Source organism: Callorhinchus milii, unplaced genomic scaffold (genome assembly GCF_018977255.1).
Source record: "Callorhinchus milii isolate IMCB2004 unplaced genomic scaffold, IMCB_Cmil_1.0 Scaffold24, whole genome shotgun sequence".
NCBI lineage: Eukaryota > Metazoa > Chordata > Chondrichthyes > Chimaeriformes > Callorhinchidae > Callorhinchus > Callorhinchus milii.
The window spans coordinates 8391157-8411223 of NW_024704765.1; the positions used below are offsets into that span (position 1 = coordinate 8391157).

Genomic DNA, 20067 nt, shown 5'->3' on the forward strand with positions numbered 1-20067 from the left:
GAATTTCTTGAAAAGCCAAAATATACAGTAACACTCTCCGACATGGAGCCACATTTCCCAAAGCAGAAGGGCACGACCCCAAATACCTACAGACAAGAATTCGATAGAGCAGCTCCTTTCAAGAGCTTCCTGTGTTTCACCAAAGCTTCGTTCCCCCGGCCTCGATTTTTTTGTTGATCCTGTTCGGGGTTTTTTTTGTTGAAAATATGCTGAGCTGAGCAGGGAGGCTTCGAGCACAGCTGCCTATATCCATCATTCGCTCACTCGCTTGCTCGCTCGCTGGCTGGAGCAGCGAACAGAGAAGGTCCATCTCACTCCTGGTATGTTATGACTTTGGGGCTGCTTTTGTTTACATCACGTTACTAAAGGCTTGACGTTCGTACATCTCGCCTTTCCAACCCTCCCCCTCCCCTTCCCTCTCCCAACCAGACAGACACCCCACCCCACGCAACCGGTCAACTGAGGCCGATGGCTGTTTATGGGACGTGACGCAGATCGGCTGCCACGTGTGTCTGCACAGAAATCACCGCACACTAAATTTTTGCGAACGCTTTGAGACGTCCTCCCGACAATGAAAGGCTCGATATCAAACACGACGATTATATTATAAATCAGATCGGATAACAGAATTAGAATTGGGAGCAAGCGGAAAGAACCTGCAGATTTGATCCAGCGCGTTATCACCTCGTGGAGACGTCTCGAAGTACGTCACGGGATATACTTAAAGTGGTGCGTAGTTTGTGGCCAAAAGTTGCAGCCAATTTGCGCACAACTAATGTCCTGGTGTATCCTAAACTATTGTTCTGGGTTTTCTTTCTCAGTCCACCCAATGTGAACTTACTACACCGTGACCAAATGGTCACACGGGCTGCGAACACAGGCTTAAATCCCCGAGGAGCAAGCGAGACATCTTCGAACTTGATTAAGGAAGGGGAAACATTTTGGGAGCCGATCATAGGGGTGGATCCATCCTGCACCTGCCTCCTGTTTCCTCTCTGCCCCCCCACCCCCAGCTCTCTTATCCTTTTTCTCACGCTGGTTAATAGACACTGAACGTTAACGATGCGTCAAACCCCAAACCCTCCCCCCCCCACCCCGCTCAGATTTAGCACCGCATCATGGCTGCTGGCTTTGAAGCGTGAAGCACAGGATATCATTAAAAATAATAATTTGGTCACTGTCGATTCACTTTGCAATATAGTCTGTGAAGCGCTTTGAGACGTATCAATGACACGATAAGGCGCTATATCAAAAGCAAGCATTATTACTATTATTATTGTTATTGAAACAGCACAGGAAGAGGCCAATCAGTCCCTCGGGTCTGAGCTAATTCCCTGACCGAGGGACCCCTCACCCCCACACACTCCCAGTCCAGTCTATCGCCATCTCACACAGTCTCAGCTTGCTACACCGCTTCCTCCTAAAACTTTCACATCCCCTTCTCCAAAATCCTTGAATGCATTGAGGCCGAGTTAGGCGGACACCGCACAGATGAACATGATCTCAAAGCTATCACCTCTGTTTCCTCTCAAGTCTGACTGCCCGGGCTGTGACTCGAGGTAGGGTAGGCATGACTCTGTGCTTCGGAATTCCTGTCCCTTGGCTCCGGGCCATGGCAAGACTTGGGTGTAAATATTTACGTTAAAGGAACGAGGGAGATTGACTCTGACTGACTCAGAATGGCCCATCACAGGCTGAAGAGTCTTCACCAATCGCGTCAAACATTCTCGAGCGTGTAACTGAAATGTAACTGAGCACTGAAATCTGTCGTGGATGGTATTTTCGCTTCTCTTTCCAATAGTGTCGCGGGGAATCTTAAACACCCACATGATGCGAGCTGGGTTTAGCATCTTGCCTGAAAGCTGGAATCTCCAACAAATCTGATTTGTTCCTCCCCCCCCCCCCCGCCCCTCCCTCAGCACTGTGCTGGAATGTCAGCTTGGACCCTGAGCTCGAGTTCCAATGTAGGTTTGTAACCCACAAACCTCTGATCCCCTCCCCACCCACCAACCCACCCACCCACCCCCACGCACCCCTCTGAGCCAAGGTGACAGAGAAAGCAAAAGAGTGTGATTGTAAAGACAGGAGCAGTAAGCCTCAAAATGTCTACTCACGGATTACTCCAACATCCCAAATATTCCGAATGTCGGAAATTGAGCGCCTGGACATACAGGACAACAGTTCGGCAACAACTCCACTGCCCACATCACTCCTGACTGGGAACTCTGACAGACAGACAGACAGAAAAAGACACAGAAACAGACAGACAGGTCCCAAGACAGACCCACCACGATGACCATTTGTTTTTCTAGTGCTGCTATTAGATTAAGTATTAATAACAACTTGGCTTCCTCTTGCAGTAAACAAATTAATTTGGCACTGAACTGTAAAATTGAGTGTATTAAAAGTTTTAAATTCGTTCCTCTCACCAAACGATGCTTATTTCTCCCCCCTCCCCCCCCCCCAACCCCATCTCGTTTTTTTTTAATCAATTTCGGAAATCCAGGATTCTAGTCAATTTCATCCGTAGGGAACTCCGGAAAGGAGTCCCTATGCGTCCCTATGGTTCAGACCCCTCACACACCCTCTCCCGCGCTCTCTCCCCATCAATCACTCGCACTCACTCTATCCCTCCCTTTCCTCGTTCCCTCCCCCCCCCCCCCCACTCTCCCTATCCTGCGGGTTCTCAACTGAGCAAATTCTTGGACCGTACTGTTAGTGGCGGCTTCAGCAGCACTGCCTGCCCTGAAAGGCTTAAACGCTTCACTTAGCTCCGCTCCCATTTCCTACCCATCATTTCCCATCGGTTACGCAACTTCCAAACTTCCAAACTAAATGGCTTTTTCTTTGGCTGAGAGCCATCACCAGACACACAACGTTCCTCTGTTCAGGTGGACGCCAAGGATCCTACGACGCTATTGGAAAAGAGAAGAGAGTTTCTCTCTCGCTCTCTTCCAGCCGACAACCAGATTAATAATGATAATAACCCTTTCATTTGATAGAGGGCCTTGTCGTGTCTTTGAGACGTCTCAAAGATATTTCACAGGATACACTGTCAAGTGGAGTTAGTGTGTATTTTGTGGGCGAAACGCGGCAGCCAGTTGCGCCCAGCAGCGTCCCCACAAACAGACGTGGATTGAGTGACCCAATTTATTTGGGGGTGCGGAGGTATTATTACCCCCGGAAAACATCCGCCATTCGACTAACAACTGGGTCCCTACTTACTGCTAGTGTGTGTGTGTGTGTATGGAGTAAGGAAACCCGCCTATGGGAATCGAAGCCGAGAAGACTGACTCATTTAAGGAATCCAGTGTAGAAGCACAACAGGTGAGAATCCGTTTCCGATTTGTGTTCCCTGAGTGAGATTCCTTGGGTTGAATTGGCCTCGAGTGACCGTGTGAGGCAGCTGCGCTCGGGATGATGTCAGCGTTTCCTCAGCGTCAGTCACAACTCGGCAGATCTCATCTGCAACTCTTTGGGGCCCAGGTCAACAGCCCAGCTTCGCTCGTCTGTTCTGATGTGAAAACCCACCAGTTACCAGATCCTTGGCTCACTCTGGTCTCTTACGAACCCTCTGCTAGTTAAATCAACAGGTCCCAACACAGTTACAGTGAGCGGATCCAGGGAGCAGCTCAGCTGCACGAGGTCCCAGGTTCGAATCCCCGTTTCTGTGCTGATTTTGGCTGAACTCAACAACGGCTACAATTCTTGCGATGTTAATTTCCACAAGAGTCCAGTTGATGAATAAGGAGATTAATGATTTGTTTTAATGCTCTTTGTCTCTGTCTCTCTCTTTCTCAATCCCTCCATCCCGCCCTCACACACCCTATCCCAATCTTTCCCCATCACTCGCTCACACTCACTCTATCCCTCCCTTTCTTTCGCCAATTGACCTAACTCTCCCTATCCCTCTCCCCCTCGCTTTGCTCGTTATCCACATCTCCCTCACCCTCACTCTCCCTACCTCCCTCTCTCTCTCGCTCTCTCTCTGCTATTCACTCTGTCTAACCCTCCCCTTTGCTCTCCCTATCTCTCCATCTCTCTCTCTCTCCTCTCTTGCTGAGGTCACTAAGGGTCAGGTTGAGGATCGAGGCTCGTGCGTTTTGTTCGGATGATCGCTGGAGTGAATGACAATCAGGAAACGACCAGCTCAGCAAGTGCCTCTGACCCTGGGAGTCCGGCTGAGCTCGCTGTGAGGATAATCACAGCAAAGACTCACCCATTCATCTCCTCGGTGTCTACAACAACACTGGCCCCGACTCCCAGCCGGATGTCGCCGGACTCCTGGCTCTGCCTTTATCCTCTTGTCTACTCTACGGTTGGCAACAATAACGTTACGAAATGAACCCAGAGTGACACTGGAGCGGAATGTCATTGGGGCTGGGTGTCCTGGACATGGCTGGGAGGGGGAGGGCGGAAGTGGCTGAGACGGAGGTTTGGGCATGACTGGACGAGGGAGGGGGGGGAGGAGGCGTGTATAAGGGAGGATGTGTATGTGTAGGAGAGGGTGCGTGTAGGGGAGGGAATGGGGGGGCTGGGTGGTTGGGGTCTTTGGCTGAGACCTGGACATGGTGGTGTAGGGGGCTGGATGGCCGAGGTTGGGGTGGGAGTGGGAGGCTGGAGTCGATAACCTTAAGACCACAAGATATATTTTTCAAGCCTCCAACGTTTAATGTGCTCCACACACACACACACACACACACACCCTCCCCCACCACTAAACACGACATACGGTACAACTAAACAGCATTTTCGATCCGCACAGCAAGAGGCAAACCAAAGGTTTAATCATAGTGTGTGTTGGCAAGAAAGTGATCCCGAGATAAGGAAATAATCTCGGATCAGTACTGAATGATTACTTCAATGGAAAAGAGCGAGACTCTCTCACACAGCAAGTTTCTTACTCAAGGATTTCATTCCGATGTTGGGATCTTATTACTCGAAGACAATAATTACAGACGTGGAAAGAACGTAGCGTGGTTGTTTTGAAGTTAAGTGTTTTATTCCTTCTCCCACTTCTTAAAAAAAAAAGACGACTGAAACCAATTTGCAGTTTGGGAGCAATTCATGTTCCCGAGACGCTATTGGCGAAAAAGAGAACGGAGTCTCTCTCTCCCAGTGTCCTGGCCAACAATCCCTCTGCGACCCCCACCCCCCCCCCCTCCCCTGCATTAAATCGATCATTCACTTCACGGCTGTTTGAGGGATTTTACTGCGTGCAAATCATTCACTTACAAACTAGACACTGACTGCACTTTACTGTAAATCCTGTGAAGTGCTTTGAGACATCCTCATGTCATGAAAGACACTGTATCAAATCCAATTATTATTATTGGTCATCACTGTGCAATGGAGAAGCAAATAAGACTGAGATAAGATCAGACCGTGGTTAGTGATATTGCGTGAGCTGTAGTTACAGAGTTCTTCAGGCAAACCTCAGTGTTGAAAGCAATTTAAACAATAATAATAATTATTATTAGCACGGCTTAAATATTATTATTATTATAAGCATTCCCAGGATTCATGTGTGTTATAAGAAGGAAGGACTGAACTGTAAAAAGCAATACGAATGTACTTCTGAAATCCTCGATCTTGAGACTGTCAAAAGGTCAAATAATCTCACATCATTCCTGATTAAAAAAAATAAAAAGCAGAACAGGGTGACTGAATTAAGGCTGCCTGGAGCCTTATATTATGCAGAAGTTAAGCTGACTTTGTCGGCACAGCTTGGAGGAGAGAACAGCGACACACCACCCATTAGCTTAGGCGAGAGACTGAGTAAATTTGAGTAATTCCCTAGAGCTGAGGAGGAGGTGAAGCGGGTCATCTGATTGGGATCTTTAAAATAATAAAGCGAATTAACAAGGTAAATAGGGAATTACTCTTCCCTCTGGATTCCGAGCAAAGCAGGGAATAATCTCCACATTACAGCAAAACTGGTTACAAACGAGGCTGGGAGAATATGAAAGGCACAGCCCCAGAAAGATGCAGATAAAAAATAATTACAATGAATTAACAGAGTGACATGGCATCGAAAAAGACAATTCAGCTCAACCAGTCCATGCCAGTGTTTATACGCGACACAAGCCTCCACCCCTCCTATTCCCCTCTCTCATATTCCCTTCTCCCTCGTTTGGTGCTTTTTGATACGACCACAGCTGCCAGCAGTAAGCTCCACATTCCCACCAACCTCCGCATGAAGATGTTCCTCCTAAACTCCCTCTTAGATCCGCTACTGGCTATCTTACAAGTACAACGACTTGCATTTATACAGCGCCCCTCACGCAGAGTGATGTTCCAGAGCACATATACTTATGCTCTCTCATTTTTGGACTGACCAGCAAGTAATGATCGGACACGGAGAGAGAGATAGAGAGAAAGATAGATATGTTATTGAAGAATAACGGTATTAAGGGATTGAGAAAGAAGGCAGATTCGGGAATACAAGGATAATAATACTAATCTTAAATAATAACCCTTTGCGTTTTATATAGGGCCTTATCAGGTCTTCGAGACGTCTCAAAGCACTTCACAGGATACACTGTAAAGTGTAGTGACTGTGTGTTTTGTGGGCAAAAGAGAAGAGAGCAAATGATCTGTAATGGACTGAATGGTCTACTCCTGCTCTTACATTCCAGACATTTTTTTTTCCCGATTCACACATGTTTTCTGTTTCGAAAGATCATCTGAAATGAGAATCTCAATGTTCGACACGACGAGAGGACAACAGGAATTTTACTGCCGGCTTTGAACTTTTGTTTTAGTTTATGGCGACAAGTTCACAGGTACCAGAAACTCCCCAGGGCTACGTTTTCTGAAACAACACAGCAGCCCAGAGAGCACCGTGGGCACAAACTGGCCCTGACAGAGATATAGACCAGACCGAGGTTAGGTCACTGTTGCAATATTTACTCAGGAGAGTGACTCGGAGTGATTGAGGGTGGCGGGGGTAGTGGGGGGCGTGGAAGAGAGAGAGAAAGAACACAGTTATTACTCCCTAACTTGTTATTCTCTCATCACTTAGTGACAATGGCAAGTCAGACAAGCAGCAGGTCAGCCAGCAATGCACTGTACAGCATCTAGAGGTTGTCTCCGCTGTACCGCCAGGTTAGAGAGCCAAGGCTCTCCACAGCAGACCTTTCCAGGCGAACGCATATTTGGAAGCGTGATAATCCCTGCATTTGATGCAGTGCCTTATCGCATCGTCGAGACACCACAAAGTGCTTCACAGGATTTTACTGTGAAGTGTAGCGACTGTGTATTTTTGTAGGCGAACCAATTTTCCTCGGAGCAACGTCCCGCAAACAGCCGCAAAGTGAGCGATTTTACTTGCAAATTGGGGAAAGCTTTTACGGTTTCCCCACTGAATTCCCCCAATCCCAGGCCGAACCCGAGTAGTTAAGTGAAATCCAATCAGTTTCCCCTTGAGTGGGGGAATGATTTGAAATTCCTCTCCCTTCGCCCTTGACCCCCAGAATGTAAAAAGAGTCAAAGTCTGAGATGTATAGAGTACAGAAGTAAACTGCAATAGGATCCACAGTGTAAATATTTCCACGATACGGTGACCTTAAAGAAAACTGAAGACTTTTCCGACATCATGTGTGGTATTTGAGGGTCTGACAAGATTAAGCAAGGGATTCTTATGCGCAAATACTGGATTTCACAAGTTTGATGTGTTTAGAGGAATCCAGTATACTGCCAACCGCAAACACACTGTAGGACAAGTCCTGTGGATTCAGTGCTGTCTACACACTGTGGAATGCCCTGCCGGTTGCAGTAGTTAAAGCATTGTTAGTTAATTGTCATTGTTATTAATAATTATTATTATTAATGAGAAGAAGAATCCTTACATTTGATACTGCGTCTTAACACGTCGTCGAGAAGTCTCCAATTGCCTCAGGGGATATTCTGTAAAGTGATGTGACCGTGCGTATTTTGTGGCCATAATGTGGCAGCCAGTTTGTGCACAGCGGCATCTCATTGAGTGAGTGACCAGTTGGTGAGCTTTCATGAGGGATTTAGAGAAGACATCTGAAATTAAGTCAAGGGGAATGGGACAGAAAGGATTGTTCTTTCAAAGTGCCAGCAACAGACATCTCTGCAGTTTGGTGGTGGTAAACTACCACATGGGGTAGTGGTTGGGGGGTGGGAGGGGGGGTCAGAAGAGAATGCTTTGTGTTTTTAAGGAAAAAGTAACTCTCTAGTGAATATCTGACACTGTAGTTACGGACAAGCCAGCTCTGGCACCTGAAAGGCAGCCCAGGACAATCTCATGCAATCCAACACAAATATATCTATCTGTGACTCAAAGCCCCAAGTGAACCAAGTGGAGCTCCGTGCGAGGAGATTGGGTTTCTTTAGGAAACGTGGCTTTTAAAAACAACCGCCACAAGTGTTCAAGTTGTTACAACAATGAAGGAGGGAGAGGGAGGGAGGGGAGAGAGGGAGGGAATAGACGCACAGTTTGACGCAAGTCCCATCTGGCTGACTCTGTGTGATGTGGGACAAAGGTTTCTTTGATTTCTTGGCCACGGAACAAAACCACAGCGAGAAAGAGTTTCCTTCAAACCCCGGGGGATTTCCTCCCGCCTCCTTTCCCCTTTGAAAGGTGGGTTGCGCCGCTACCATCACCGACCTCCGTTCATTAAGCGCACAAGTTTGTTCGCCTCCAAAACACACAGTCACTCCACTTCTCGGTAAGTCCCACAAAGCGCTCCGAGAACGTCCTCCCGACGTAAAAGGCCCCGAATAAAACGCTGGGATTCTAACTAACTAGACGCTGAAGGTGATGTGGGAGACATCGAAAGCAAACCTTTCTCCTCCTGACACTGTTTTAACCCTTGCATTTGATATAGCGCCTTCACACGTTGTTGAGACGTCTCGAAGCACTTCACCAAATATACTGTATAATTACGCTACATACTAAGTGAATTAACTGTATATTTTTGGGACAAAATGCCCACAAAATGGTCATGCAGCTGTAAGGCGTGATCTTGAATCCATATCAAACAGTTGCAGATTCTCAGTCACAATATAGCCGATGTGCACAATACCAATGCAAGAGGGAACTTGACCCGAGTCTAGCTATAAAGTCTGTCAGCTGGAGATTTTGGAAGCTTTACATCAACATACACACAACATGAAATACCAGCAACCAGGCCAGGAATGTGGCAAGATTACAATGTGTTTCTTTCTTAAATACACGTTGGAATTATTGGGAACCATTCCTTTGTGTTTGCCAAAACATGTAAAATACTTACAAGCAATAATTACCTTTTTTTTAAGAAATTGTGCGTGTGCCTTTCGCACACAAAGGTCCTGCCAGAAGCCTCGATGCATCATTAACGCATTGCTCAGGGATACAGTAGTGGAAAGGTACATAGCAGTAATAAATAATAATAATAATAATAACAGGCTCCCGAGGGAGATGGCGGAAGCAGAAAGAGTTGATTCTTTCAAAAGCAAATTACATAAGATTTATTTTAGGAAATAATATCTTGGATACAGTATATAGTTTGGGACGTGACATGTGCAAGCGACTGCCGGAAGATGGAAGGCGAACTGGATGGACCTTGGTCTGCTTTCATCCAGCAATTCTTATGTTCATATAATCCTTACAGTTTGACACCTCGCCTTTCCCCAACTGGGAAGAAGTCTCAAAGCGCTTCACAGGATTCACTGAAAAGCGCAGTGATGTGTAATTTTCTTGGTAAAATTGGCAGCCCATTTACACACAGCGGAACTTGTTAAGTGCTTTGAGACTATCTCAGCATTGCGGAGAAAGCTGGTACATTTCTGACAGACACTGACCCCTCTGTGCAGTTACTCACCTAAATCTACTGACACAGACTGACACAGGCTCCCGACACCCAGAGGGCAGGTTAGGTTACTCTGGCATCTTTATTTTGCAACCCACAGATTTCCGGAGTAACAATTCTGCAGAGGTATTTTTTAATTTCCTAAACAAGCAATTTTTTTATATAAAAAAAGCAATAAAAAAACAACTACAAGGCCAGGCTGCCAAATCGAGTCTTTCTTCCTGATCACATTCGTGATAAGAAGACGGGAGAAAATTGTTCTTTGAAGTTTTTTTGCGGGGGCGAAGGTAGGGGACAGAGAGGGAGAGTGGTGGTTCGGGGGAGAGTGAGGCCGAGAGGGAGACGGAGAGAGAGAGAGAGACAGAGAGAGAGGGAGACACAGAGAAGGAAAAAGGGGGAACTATAAGGGAAACTATAATGGTAAAGTTTTGTTGCAAACACCAAACAAGCTGGCACTGGGTGCAACACGTTACATTCCTCCAACATCCTCAAAACCACAACAAACAGACTGTGGGGCAGAAATGCTCCCTTTATAATCATCAAACTAAGTCCCTTTGCTCTCTGGAGACTGCACATAACTGGTGTCCAAAGCTTTAAGGAACATTCCAAGCCTCTCAGCTCAGTGTTTAAAAATGTTCTCTCCTTTTCTCTCTTGCTCTCTCTTTCTCTCCCCCTCCTTTCCTCCTCTCTTTCCGGTAAAACTGATCTGCAGAAAGGAGGACAGGACAGTCCCAAGCCATGTCTTTTTGACCCAGGAGTAAAAAATAAAAATTGTCACTTTCCCGACAGGGAGACATTTAGCAAAATGAGCCATCTCTTCGTAAACTAAATAATCCTGGTATGTGATACGCCACCTATAATACATATTATATATAGTGAAAATGTCTCAAAGTGATTTCCAGGTAAATGCTGTCAAGTGTAGTAACTGTGCATGGGGGGAAAGTTGTCGATCAGGATACTGGATGGAGAACAACCTCCTACTTCTCCTCGTGCTGACAATCCCACTTTAAGCTAAAATTGCTGGTCAGCAAAAGGTGGATAGAAAGGCAGTAAAGGTCCAGCCGAGCAGCACAATACACAAGCTGAAAGCCGCTCGTACATCCTGAGCCACCTGCTGGCTAATAAACTCCCGGGATCCAGACAGGAAAACCAGGCAAAGCCATTGTGAATGCTCTTAGCCAGTTCTGCTCATTAATGGACACTCCCCTCGGTCAGGATCAAAGCACTGATCTCAGCGCTCCGGGACTCCGGGAACAATCCCATTGCTGCTGGATTGGCGGAGAAACAAGTTTCAAATCTCCTCTTCCTCCCGCAATCCTCCGATCATTTAAATTTAATCCAGGAAACTAGGGGGGAGGGCAGGAGGTAAGGGATAGGAATAAAACCTTTCATTTTCTTAAAGCGATCTTGAAAAGCCAAAGAATAAACTAATTGTTATTTGGGACCCAAACCCCGATCTGAAACTTTCGAGCGTTGCAGTCTGAGCGATTGATCAGGAGCGACAGATGCAAAGCTCGTGGAATCGCCCAGCCCGACATGAGCAGAAGCCAAAGACCAAAAGCTGCTCTGTGTGTGTCGCCGCAATCCATCCTCTATGCTCAGTGAGTCTGTTCAAACCCTACACTTCCTGCAATTGATGCTTCCGGGACCAGTATGCTTTCCTGATGGAAATCCCACCATCTCTCTCCCTTCCTTTAGATGCTCTGTGTTGGGGTTGAAACGTAAGGCTGCAGGAGGGGGATACAGCCAGTGTGTCTACTTCTTCATTTTCGCAATCAAGAAGTAGACACACAACACACACACACAAGCCTTTGGTCTTAGAAATCTGTCCTATCAACACCACATATTATCGTATTCAACCTCCGCAGCACAATAAATGCAGAACATTTATTTTACTATCCGACTGAATCTCCCCACAGCTACCCTGGATGTGGAGGGCTCATTGGGAATTGGCTAATTGGGCCGGTCTGAGTTTCACTGGACTTTGGCTGAAACACGAGACATCTGGACATTGTACGTCTGATCTCTCAAGAATGCATAGCATGAAAATTGGGAGAAAGTATTCACGACACTCAAAGTTGCACATTTCTAAACAAAAAAATAATGAGGTGCAAAATTTATTGTGTGAATTGACGATCACCACCTAACTGAAAATTGCAGTCAAAGCAGTTATTATTAACTAATTCCTTCCCTCCCACAATCTCCCGGCCTCCAAGGTAATTACATATTAACGTTGTGTTTCTTATCTTATGTTATCAAAATGCTGCAAAACTCTTACAGAATTTACTGTAAAGTGCAGTGACTGCATAGGCGAACCCAACAGCCACTTTGTGTACAGCAATGTCCAACAAATGGCCAATCACTACACTAACATTCCTAGTAAGGTGTCTTGACGAGAATGCAGTATATCCAATGCAAGGATTACTATAAGGAGTTCCCCACTTGGACGACTTACTATGGACTCACATTAATAAATACCTCCAATTAATTCCCTATGATTCCAGTTGTATTGCATTTCCAACAGGGATATTCAAGGTTGTTGAAGGATGGGATGTAGAGTTGTGTTGATGCACTCCCTTCTGGACAAGTCTTGTTAAGAGACAGATCTGATGGTTGTTGATTGAATACTGTCCCTGTGGGCTGAGGACTATTTCTCCACTCCAAAACATTTATCCTGACATTGTCCAGAGGTCTGGGATTGCTCCAAGCTCTCCCAGTTCCCACCAGTACCAGAATCTGAAGGAATGCTTAGACTTCCTCAGAACATACATTCCGCACGGTGCTGGGGCAGGAAGGGGCGAGCGGGGGGAGACGAAGAAAGAAAGCCAAGTGTGTCCAAACTGAACTGTGAGAATCTCACATAACTGAAGCCAGGAGAGATGTGCTATTGAGAAGGATTGTGGAACCGCAAAGGACTACAACTCGTGCTTTTTCTCTTTGACCGAGCCTTCAGCTCCCCTCTCGACTCTCTTCCCCCTTCTCGCTCCCTCCCTCCCCTCACCCTGACCATTTCCTCCCTCCTCGCTCCCTCCCTTCCCTCCCCTCACCCTGACCATTTCCCCCCTGCTCGGGTCATGACCCAACTGTGTAGCGCCTTGGGACGTCCTCCTGACGTGAAAGGCGCTTTATAAATGGAATCTTGTTGTTGTTGTTGTTGTTTGTCCTTGCTTTGGCCATTTTGTGGTATTTCTTTACGGATTTCTTAATTAGCAAAACAAAATCGGGGTTTCGTTCAGAAATCCATCAGTCCACCTGGAGGACACAAGGGAGTGGAAGGTAGTCCTCCCGATTTAACTGGCTGACAATCTTCCAAGATAAAAACTAATCAGTCAACCCCCACCTCCCCCCCCACCCAGTCACTGCTATTTTGTGGGATCTCGCTCTAGGAATATAGGTGAAAACGTAAAAAAAAAAAAGGCTGAAAATAATTACTGCAAAAAGCTTCAACGTGATAAGATACTATGAAAACACAAGTTCTTTTCTCTCTTGCGAGCACAATTCAGAGTCAAAGACACCAAACTCACTCCTGTTCCATGTTACAGGAGACTGAACCCTGACGCCCTTTTCACACTCCTCCGATTCAAGCCAAACATTCTGCGGGCTTTGACTGACACGTTTACAAGCATTTCTGATGTGATTGGCGGGACCTCTCACATCAAACAATTTTGTTTTTAACAACCCATTTCTCAGCATCGATGCGATCGAATGGCCTCATCCAGGCACTTGGAAGGTCAAGAGGGCTGGCCTTTGACCACCGACCACATAGAGGGAGGGGGTTCACCTAGTAAAATGAACTGAGAAGGAAGAGAGCCTATGTGGAGAGGTGAGTGTGGGGGGGGTGGGAAGTGAAAGGAAAAGGGATTGATGTCAGTGTAAAGGCATTTTGCTGGCCTCCCTGTCAAGTCGGATGAATTAAAAGACTACGGAGACCAAGTCAAAACAAGGGAGAAGAGGAGAGTTGCTTTTTAAGCAGTGTCCGAGCCTCAGCAATCAAACGTGTGTGATCACAGTATGTCCACACCAGGGAAAGGCTCCAACGATCTATCCCCTATCAAGGCAAAAATGATGTGATGTGCTGTGTACACAGCCAGCTTCCCTTGTGGTCTCACTTCAAGGCTGTTTGTGGGACACTGGTGTGCACAATTGACTGCTGTGTTTTGCCCACAGAATACACAGTCAATCCACTTTATCTCCTGTGTAGCGCTTTGAGATGTCTTGACGATGGGATAAAGCACTATATCAAATGCAGATTATTATTATTTATTATTAAATCTCTTTTAAAAGGGGATTAGGCGGTCGCTACACTTGCCTTCAACGACCCGTGAAGCTCACTGAGAAGTTTTGATGTTAATGTTATGTAAGGACTATTATTATTAATATTATGATTAATAATGATTATAGGGACAAATGGGAATGCATGTATTTCAGATAGACAGGCTGGATCTGACTGAGTTGCAGATACAGTCACACAATAACACTGGTTTAGAGCAGGCTCTTCACCTCACTATCTGTTGAATGAACCTACAGATTTGCCTTGGATTTTCACTGAGTGAGTAAGATTGTAGAGGTCTGAACAAACCTAAAGGGAAGTGGGGGTGTGGGTGTGGCAGGGGGAGGGAAGAGGAGGGGATGAGTAGATCACATCCCATGGGGCGACCGCAAAGGCGCTAAAGAAACACAGCAACATAGGTAATTGTGGAAGGGAAATATTTATATGGGGTAATTTGTCTTAGAGAGGAAGATTGCGAGCTATGTTATCTGAAGAGTCGCAGCTGTTATTTGGGAACCAGTCCATTGTGAGTTGACTGAAAGAGGAGGAATGTCAGGAACTCAGATTCCTAGTTCTAATGCAGATTCCTCGCTTTCTGCCTTCACCGTGAGAAGAAGTGGCCTGCAATGCCACCTGGTCTTAGCCTTAAGGTACCAGCCGCAAAAAGGCTCAGGCAGTTCTTAAGAAGACCTTATTATTTAAGTTCTTCTTAAGAACGGAGTCAAAATCAGCTCATAAGAATTGAAACTGAAATTCAAGGATATTACTCAATTCTTCTCAATCTGAAATTTGAAGACAAAGTGTTCTCTAATGGTTGGCAGGTTTGAAGATTCCACAAGCACGGCCATGAAGTCAATAACCAATTTACCTAGGGGGGAGGGGGACAGTTGGCCAGAACCTCCCTTCTCCTTTCAAGCAGTGTCATGGGATCTTTACCATCCACCTGAACATGCAAGCAGGACCTTGACCTTGATCCAATTCCCCCCGGCAATGAACTGGCCATTCCCTCACGTGGAGCTTGAAACCGCAACATTTTTGACCCAGGGGCAAGAGCTACCGAGCGATTTAGGTTGACACCATTCCCTTCTTCTATATGTCCTAAAGCAGCTGTGGTACTTCAATGATCGGCTGCTGTGCGAGGCTCTATTCTCCAGCTCCTCGAGTGCCCGACAAGCCTTGCTCATCAGAATCAATGAGTTACGAGAGGACCTTCTGATGTGCCAGTGACCTTTTGTGGCTGCAGGAAATGACCGTCGTTGAGCTACTTTGAAGAATAGACCTTTGTGCGAGTGCATGTACCGTCGCAGGTCACATTGACACACTCTTCTTACTCGGGATTCAAAATTTATGTCTTGGATCCGTGTTACCCGATATCATCTTGCTTCATTATACATTTGGGGAGGAAGAGCTCTCTGGTGGCTTTGCATTTAGGGACTTTTTCTTTGGGTCAGCAGTCTGTATCAGATCAGTCCGCAACCAATCGGATTTCCATTGTGAGCCATGACTGAGCCTTGTCAACTGCAGATTCCTCCAAAGACAATGAGCTTATTTTACGCCCATTGCTATAAAAAGGATAGCGATCGTTCCACTGTGATTTTTACGAGGGGAAATCTATTATGAAGAGGCGGCAATAAGACCGACCCCTTTTGTAGTGACTTTCGTAAAATAGACCCTTCCCTCCCCCCCTCCCCACCCCCGCTGTAACAAATCTGAGGTTCATTCAATGGGAAAGAACATGCGATAAGAAAAGACCATTCGACCACCAACGGTTATCCATCCCCTATCTCTTTATCTCTATTACCCATCAGACTGCACCACAACTGAAGAGTGAAGATGAATTTTTTTCTCTGAGATCAATTCTAAACGTACTTTTCAACAGTTTCCATGATATGCTTTGACTTTGCCTTTGGGGTAATAACCATTAAACATGCCATATCCATCTGTGATTGGCCTCTTATCAGACTCTGATGAATTTGTGGCTATAGTGGGACAGTCAATCAAGACAAGATGAGATATCCTAGTCTAGACTAGCATCATTTTAGCTACAGTACGTCGAGTTTGGAATTAGCCATGGCCAGAGAATCAAGGTATTACACCAGATAATGATGCATTCCAATGGTTCTTTCTTTGGCATAAAGGCTTTCATTATACATTACACCTATAATTTCTCTCTCTGTCTCTGTCTCTCTCTCTCTCTCCCACTCTCCTATCTTCAGGGGCCTAAACTCCACCTGGCTTTAGGTTTCGAGACAATTTTTCTTAACAATTTGCAGAATTTTGGAACAGTCTTCGATTCGGTCTCCATTTGGAAGTGGTTTAATTTTTTTTAAAAAAAGATTTAAAATTTAAAACGTTCTGCTATTCGGGGAGTTGTTGAACTTTAAGGGTGCGTTTACGGCATTTCGGGGCCCACCGGTGATGGGAACTGACAGGCCGTTGTAACCGTGCCGGTTTGGTGCGGTCCTCTGTGAACGGATACTCAATTATTATTTCAACAGCTTCTTCCAAAACAAGGAGAAGCCAAGAGAGGAAATAAATACCATCAGTTCTACGAGAACCAACCTCCCTGTTTAACTGAGCAGATGAGTAGATCTGGGATCACTTGGACTGAACCATGGTTAAAATCCAACATAAACTCACACGCTACGAGCCCAGGTAAAGGTCCTCAGTTGCTAGGGATGCGCAAGAGCCAGTGGTGCCTCAACTTTCTTATTAATAAATCCCAATTACTATTCCTTATTAAGAAACATCACAAACACCACCTTATTAAGAAACACCCAACATTTCTAATGATCCAAACAGGAATGGAGGTACGTCTGAACCAAGGTCACTTCCCTCTCCACGATTTACAAGGAACCTCAGAGCCCAAAGGATCACGGTAGAACAAGAATATTCAAAGCAAGAACTAGTTCCTCACTGACAGCTATCATGCTCAAGGAAATAATAGGTTATCTCGCTGTGTGTAGCTCACTGTCTCAAATTGCAGGCTGCGTGACACGAAAACTAACTTTTAGAGTGGAAGGATCATTTCAAACAAAGCCTTTGAGTTCAATGAGATAAAGATGGGTCTGGTTAAGTGCCTGGAAACCGGTCTTATAAGCGTCTCATCTCTTCAGCTTGTCAAACCAGCACGGTGCGAATCGTTCTGCTCTGCTGGTTTCACTGAGCAAAGGACTACTTGTTACTAAAGCAAAACTGACTTTGTGGCATTTAAGCTGAACCACCGGGAACACAAGACACCCCATAACTAAACCTCCGCAAACGCAAATCACCCTATAACATGTAGGATCAGTTAATGATCTTGTACATACAGCAGATTTAGTGTTAGATCAATCCTTTATCACTTGCCGATAAGGGGTTTGTGTTTACACCTTCTTACCTTGCCCCCCTGTTGGCTCTTGCTCTACCCCACCCACCCCGTTGCTTTGGGAGCCTGTGTGCTAATCGTTGTTGCTCCTCTCGGTTAGAGGACTACTTACCATATTGGCAGCGAGGCCCCTGGAAGCCCTCGGGGCAGTGGCACAGCTCCGACCCCCCCTCGGCACACTTTCCGCCGTTGAAGCAAACTCCATAACTGCAGACAGCTGCAACGCAAAGAGACATCTCATGTTAGATGTGAAACTGAAAACGTCACCCGTTTCGTTTCTGGATTTCCCCCTCTCCCCCCACTATTTTTTGACCGAGTCGTTAGTTTAGGTGCTGTCACCTCGTGAATCAAAGTGGACGTAAAGGAAAGAAAGACGTGGTATATTTACAACCCTTTATCTCAAAGCTGTTTACAGTAATTACTGTCAAGTGTAGAGACTTTGCTTTGGTCGGTAAACTCTTCTGTTTTACACACAGCAGGATGCCACATAACAGCCGTGAGGTGAATAATTCATTCATCTGGAGAATTGTTGGCCAGGACACCCAAGAGAAGCTTTTATCTTTTCCCAGTTGTGAACATTAAGCGCCCACCTGAACAACTGCCAGACGGGGGCTGGGTTTAAAGTCTCATCTGAAGGACGAAACCTCCGACAATGCAGTGCCCCCCACATCCCCCATTATACACTGAAATGTCATCCTGAACTGTGAGCTCAAAGTCACGACAAGGGGCTTGAACCCAAGAGGTAAGAGAGTTACTGATTGAGCCGGGCTGAATCAGAACTACGGCTATGGTGCATCACCTCATTCCAGCAGACAGATGGTACCCAGTCAGCTATAAATCACTGATGAACAAAGTGTTGGCCAGCCTGTAGAAAGCTGGAACAGACTTCAAAGACATATCGATGAAGAAGGCACATTCCTCAATTGGATGGTGGTCGAACCTACGAGATTCAAACTCAAAGCAGATGCTAGAGACAATGCGTTCTCATTTCTTATCTTTTACTTAACACAGCGCCTATTGTCGTCAATGTGTCTCAATTCGTTCCACAGGGAGTTGCTGTCGAGTGTAGTGACTGTGTGCTGCATTGAAGTGTTAGCCTAGACTGTGATTGCAAAGTCCTGACGTAGAGGCTTGAACCCTCAACCCACAACTGGAGAGGAGAGAGTGCTACTGCCTGAGCCAAGCCAACACCTAAATCAGACTGAAAGGCAGACGTACTGTGTTAACTAATCCTTACTAATAGTTATATAACAATGACGAGGTTGAGCCAAGAGGCGATTATGCCAGCCCATAATCTAATGACTAACAGCTAAAATACCACAGCGCTGTGTGACTGGAGGTATGTGACTTTCAGTCAGTAGATTTATGACCACGTTAATGAATTACGCTCTTGGGTCTGATAGAATTGGGCAGATTTACTGCAGTTGGCTTGAAGATAAGGTGTCATGTCAACCCTCAAGACACTGTGCGAGAATCTGGAGCCCTTGGTTAAAAAAAACTCCCCTTTGGCACACTGCGCTGTGACAACCCTCGCATTTGATACAGGGTCCAGACATTTCAAAGCACTTCACAGGGAAGTGGAGTGACTGTGCGATTGGAAAGACAAACCCAGCGGCTGATGTACGCAGGGCAATATCCCGCAAACAGCCACGAGGCGAACGACCACCCCATCTCGCCCGCTCTCTTTCTGGCTTTAAGTTCCACGTCAAATCGTATCTCATTGAGACGTCTCAATGACATAATAATGCGCTATATCAAATGAGACTTTCCCTGACGTTCTGAACAGATGGAGGACAGACAGATAACGGTGGTGGTGGGGGGGGTGTGGAGAGAGGTCAGGGTGTGGTTGGAGAGTAAAGGAGGGAGAAAAATTTACGAAACTAGTTCAAAAAAAGTTTATCAAAAGACGATAATAATTCTCGCATTTGATATAGAGCCTTATCACATCACTGAAATGCTTTACAAGATTTGCTGTGAAGTGTAGTTACTGCGTATCTTGCAGGCGAAGCAATCAATTTGCGCACAGCAATGTCCCACAAACAGCCACAAAGTGAACGATCAACTTTATCTGGGGAACGGGGGGAAAAAGTGAAGTAATGGTCAGGACACCAGGAAAAACATCCTTCTCGTTTCGAACATGCAATAGGAACTTTAACGTCCACCTAAACAGGCAGAGGTGGTTTATCAGCTCATCCAAAGGATGGCACTTGCGACAATGCGCACACAACCTGAACTGCCCTCGAGCGTCAGCCTGAATTGCGAGCTCAAACGTCTCGACTTGAGGTGAACCCACACATGGCGAGATTTCTAACGGCCAAGCCAGGCTGACAACCCACTTTATCCACTTTAATACACGACTGTGATGAACGAGGCTGAGTTCTACTCTGATCCTGCAAAGCAAGCTCAGCACTCAGCGAGGACGAGTTCTGCAGATGTGAAGTGACAGGAAAAACATTTACGTTTTGGAAACCCATGAATCCTCGAGGGTCTTGTAGGATTCTGGAGCAATCTTGAATTTCTATAGCTTGCCACTTCGCAGCAGGAGCACAATCGCTGTGTNAAAAAAACCTCTGCGCTTTACAACACTAATGAATTGCAGACTTTACACATGT

At 46.0% G+C, this 20067-nt stretch overlaps 1 protein-coding gene across 1 annotated transcript in view; it reads right to left on the reverse strand.

The window, feature by feature from the left end:
- LOC103184260 (multiple epidermal growth factor-like domains protein 6) overlaps positions 1 to 20067 on the reverse strand; it is an 85746-nt gene that overhangs the window by 49992 nt on the left and 15687 nt on the right. The window contains 1 exon segment of the mRNA XM_042343495.1: positions 17568 to 17672. Within this exon segment, the coding sequence (XP_042199429.1) occupies positions 17568 to 17672 (105 nt within the window).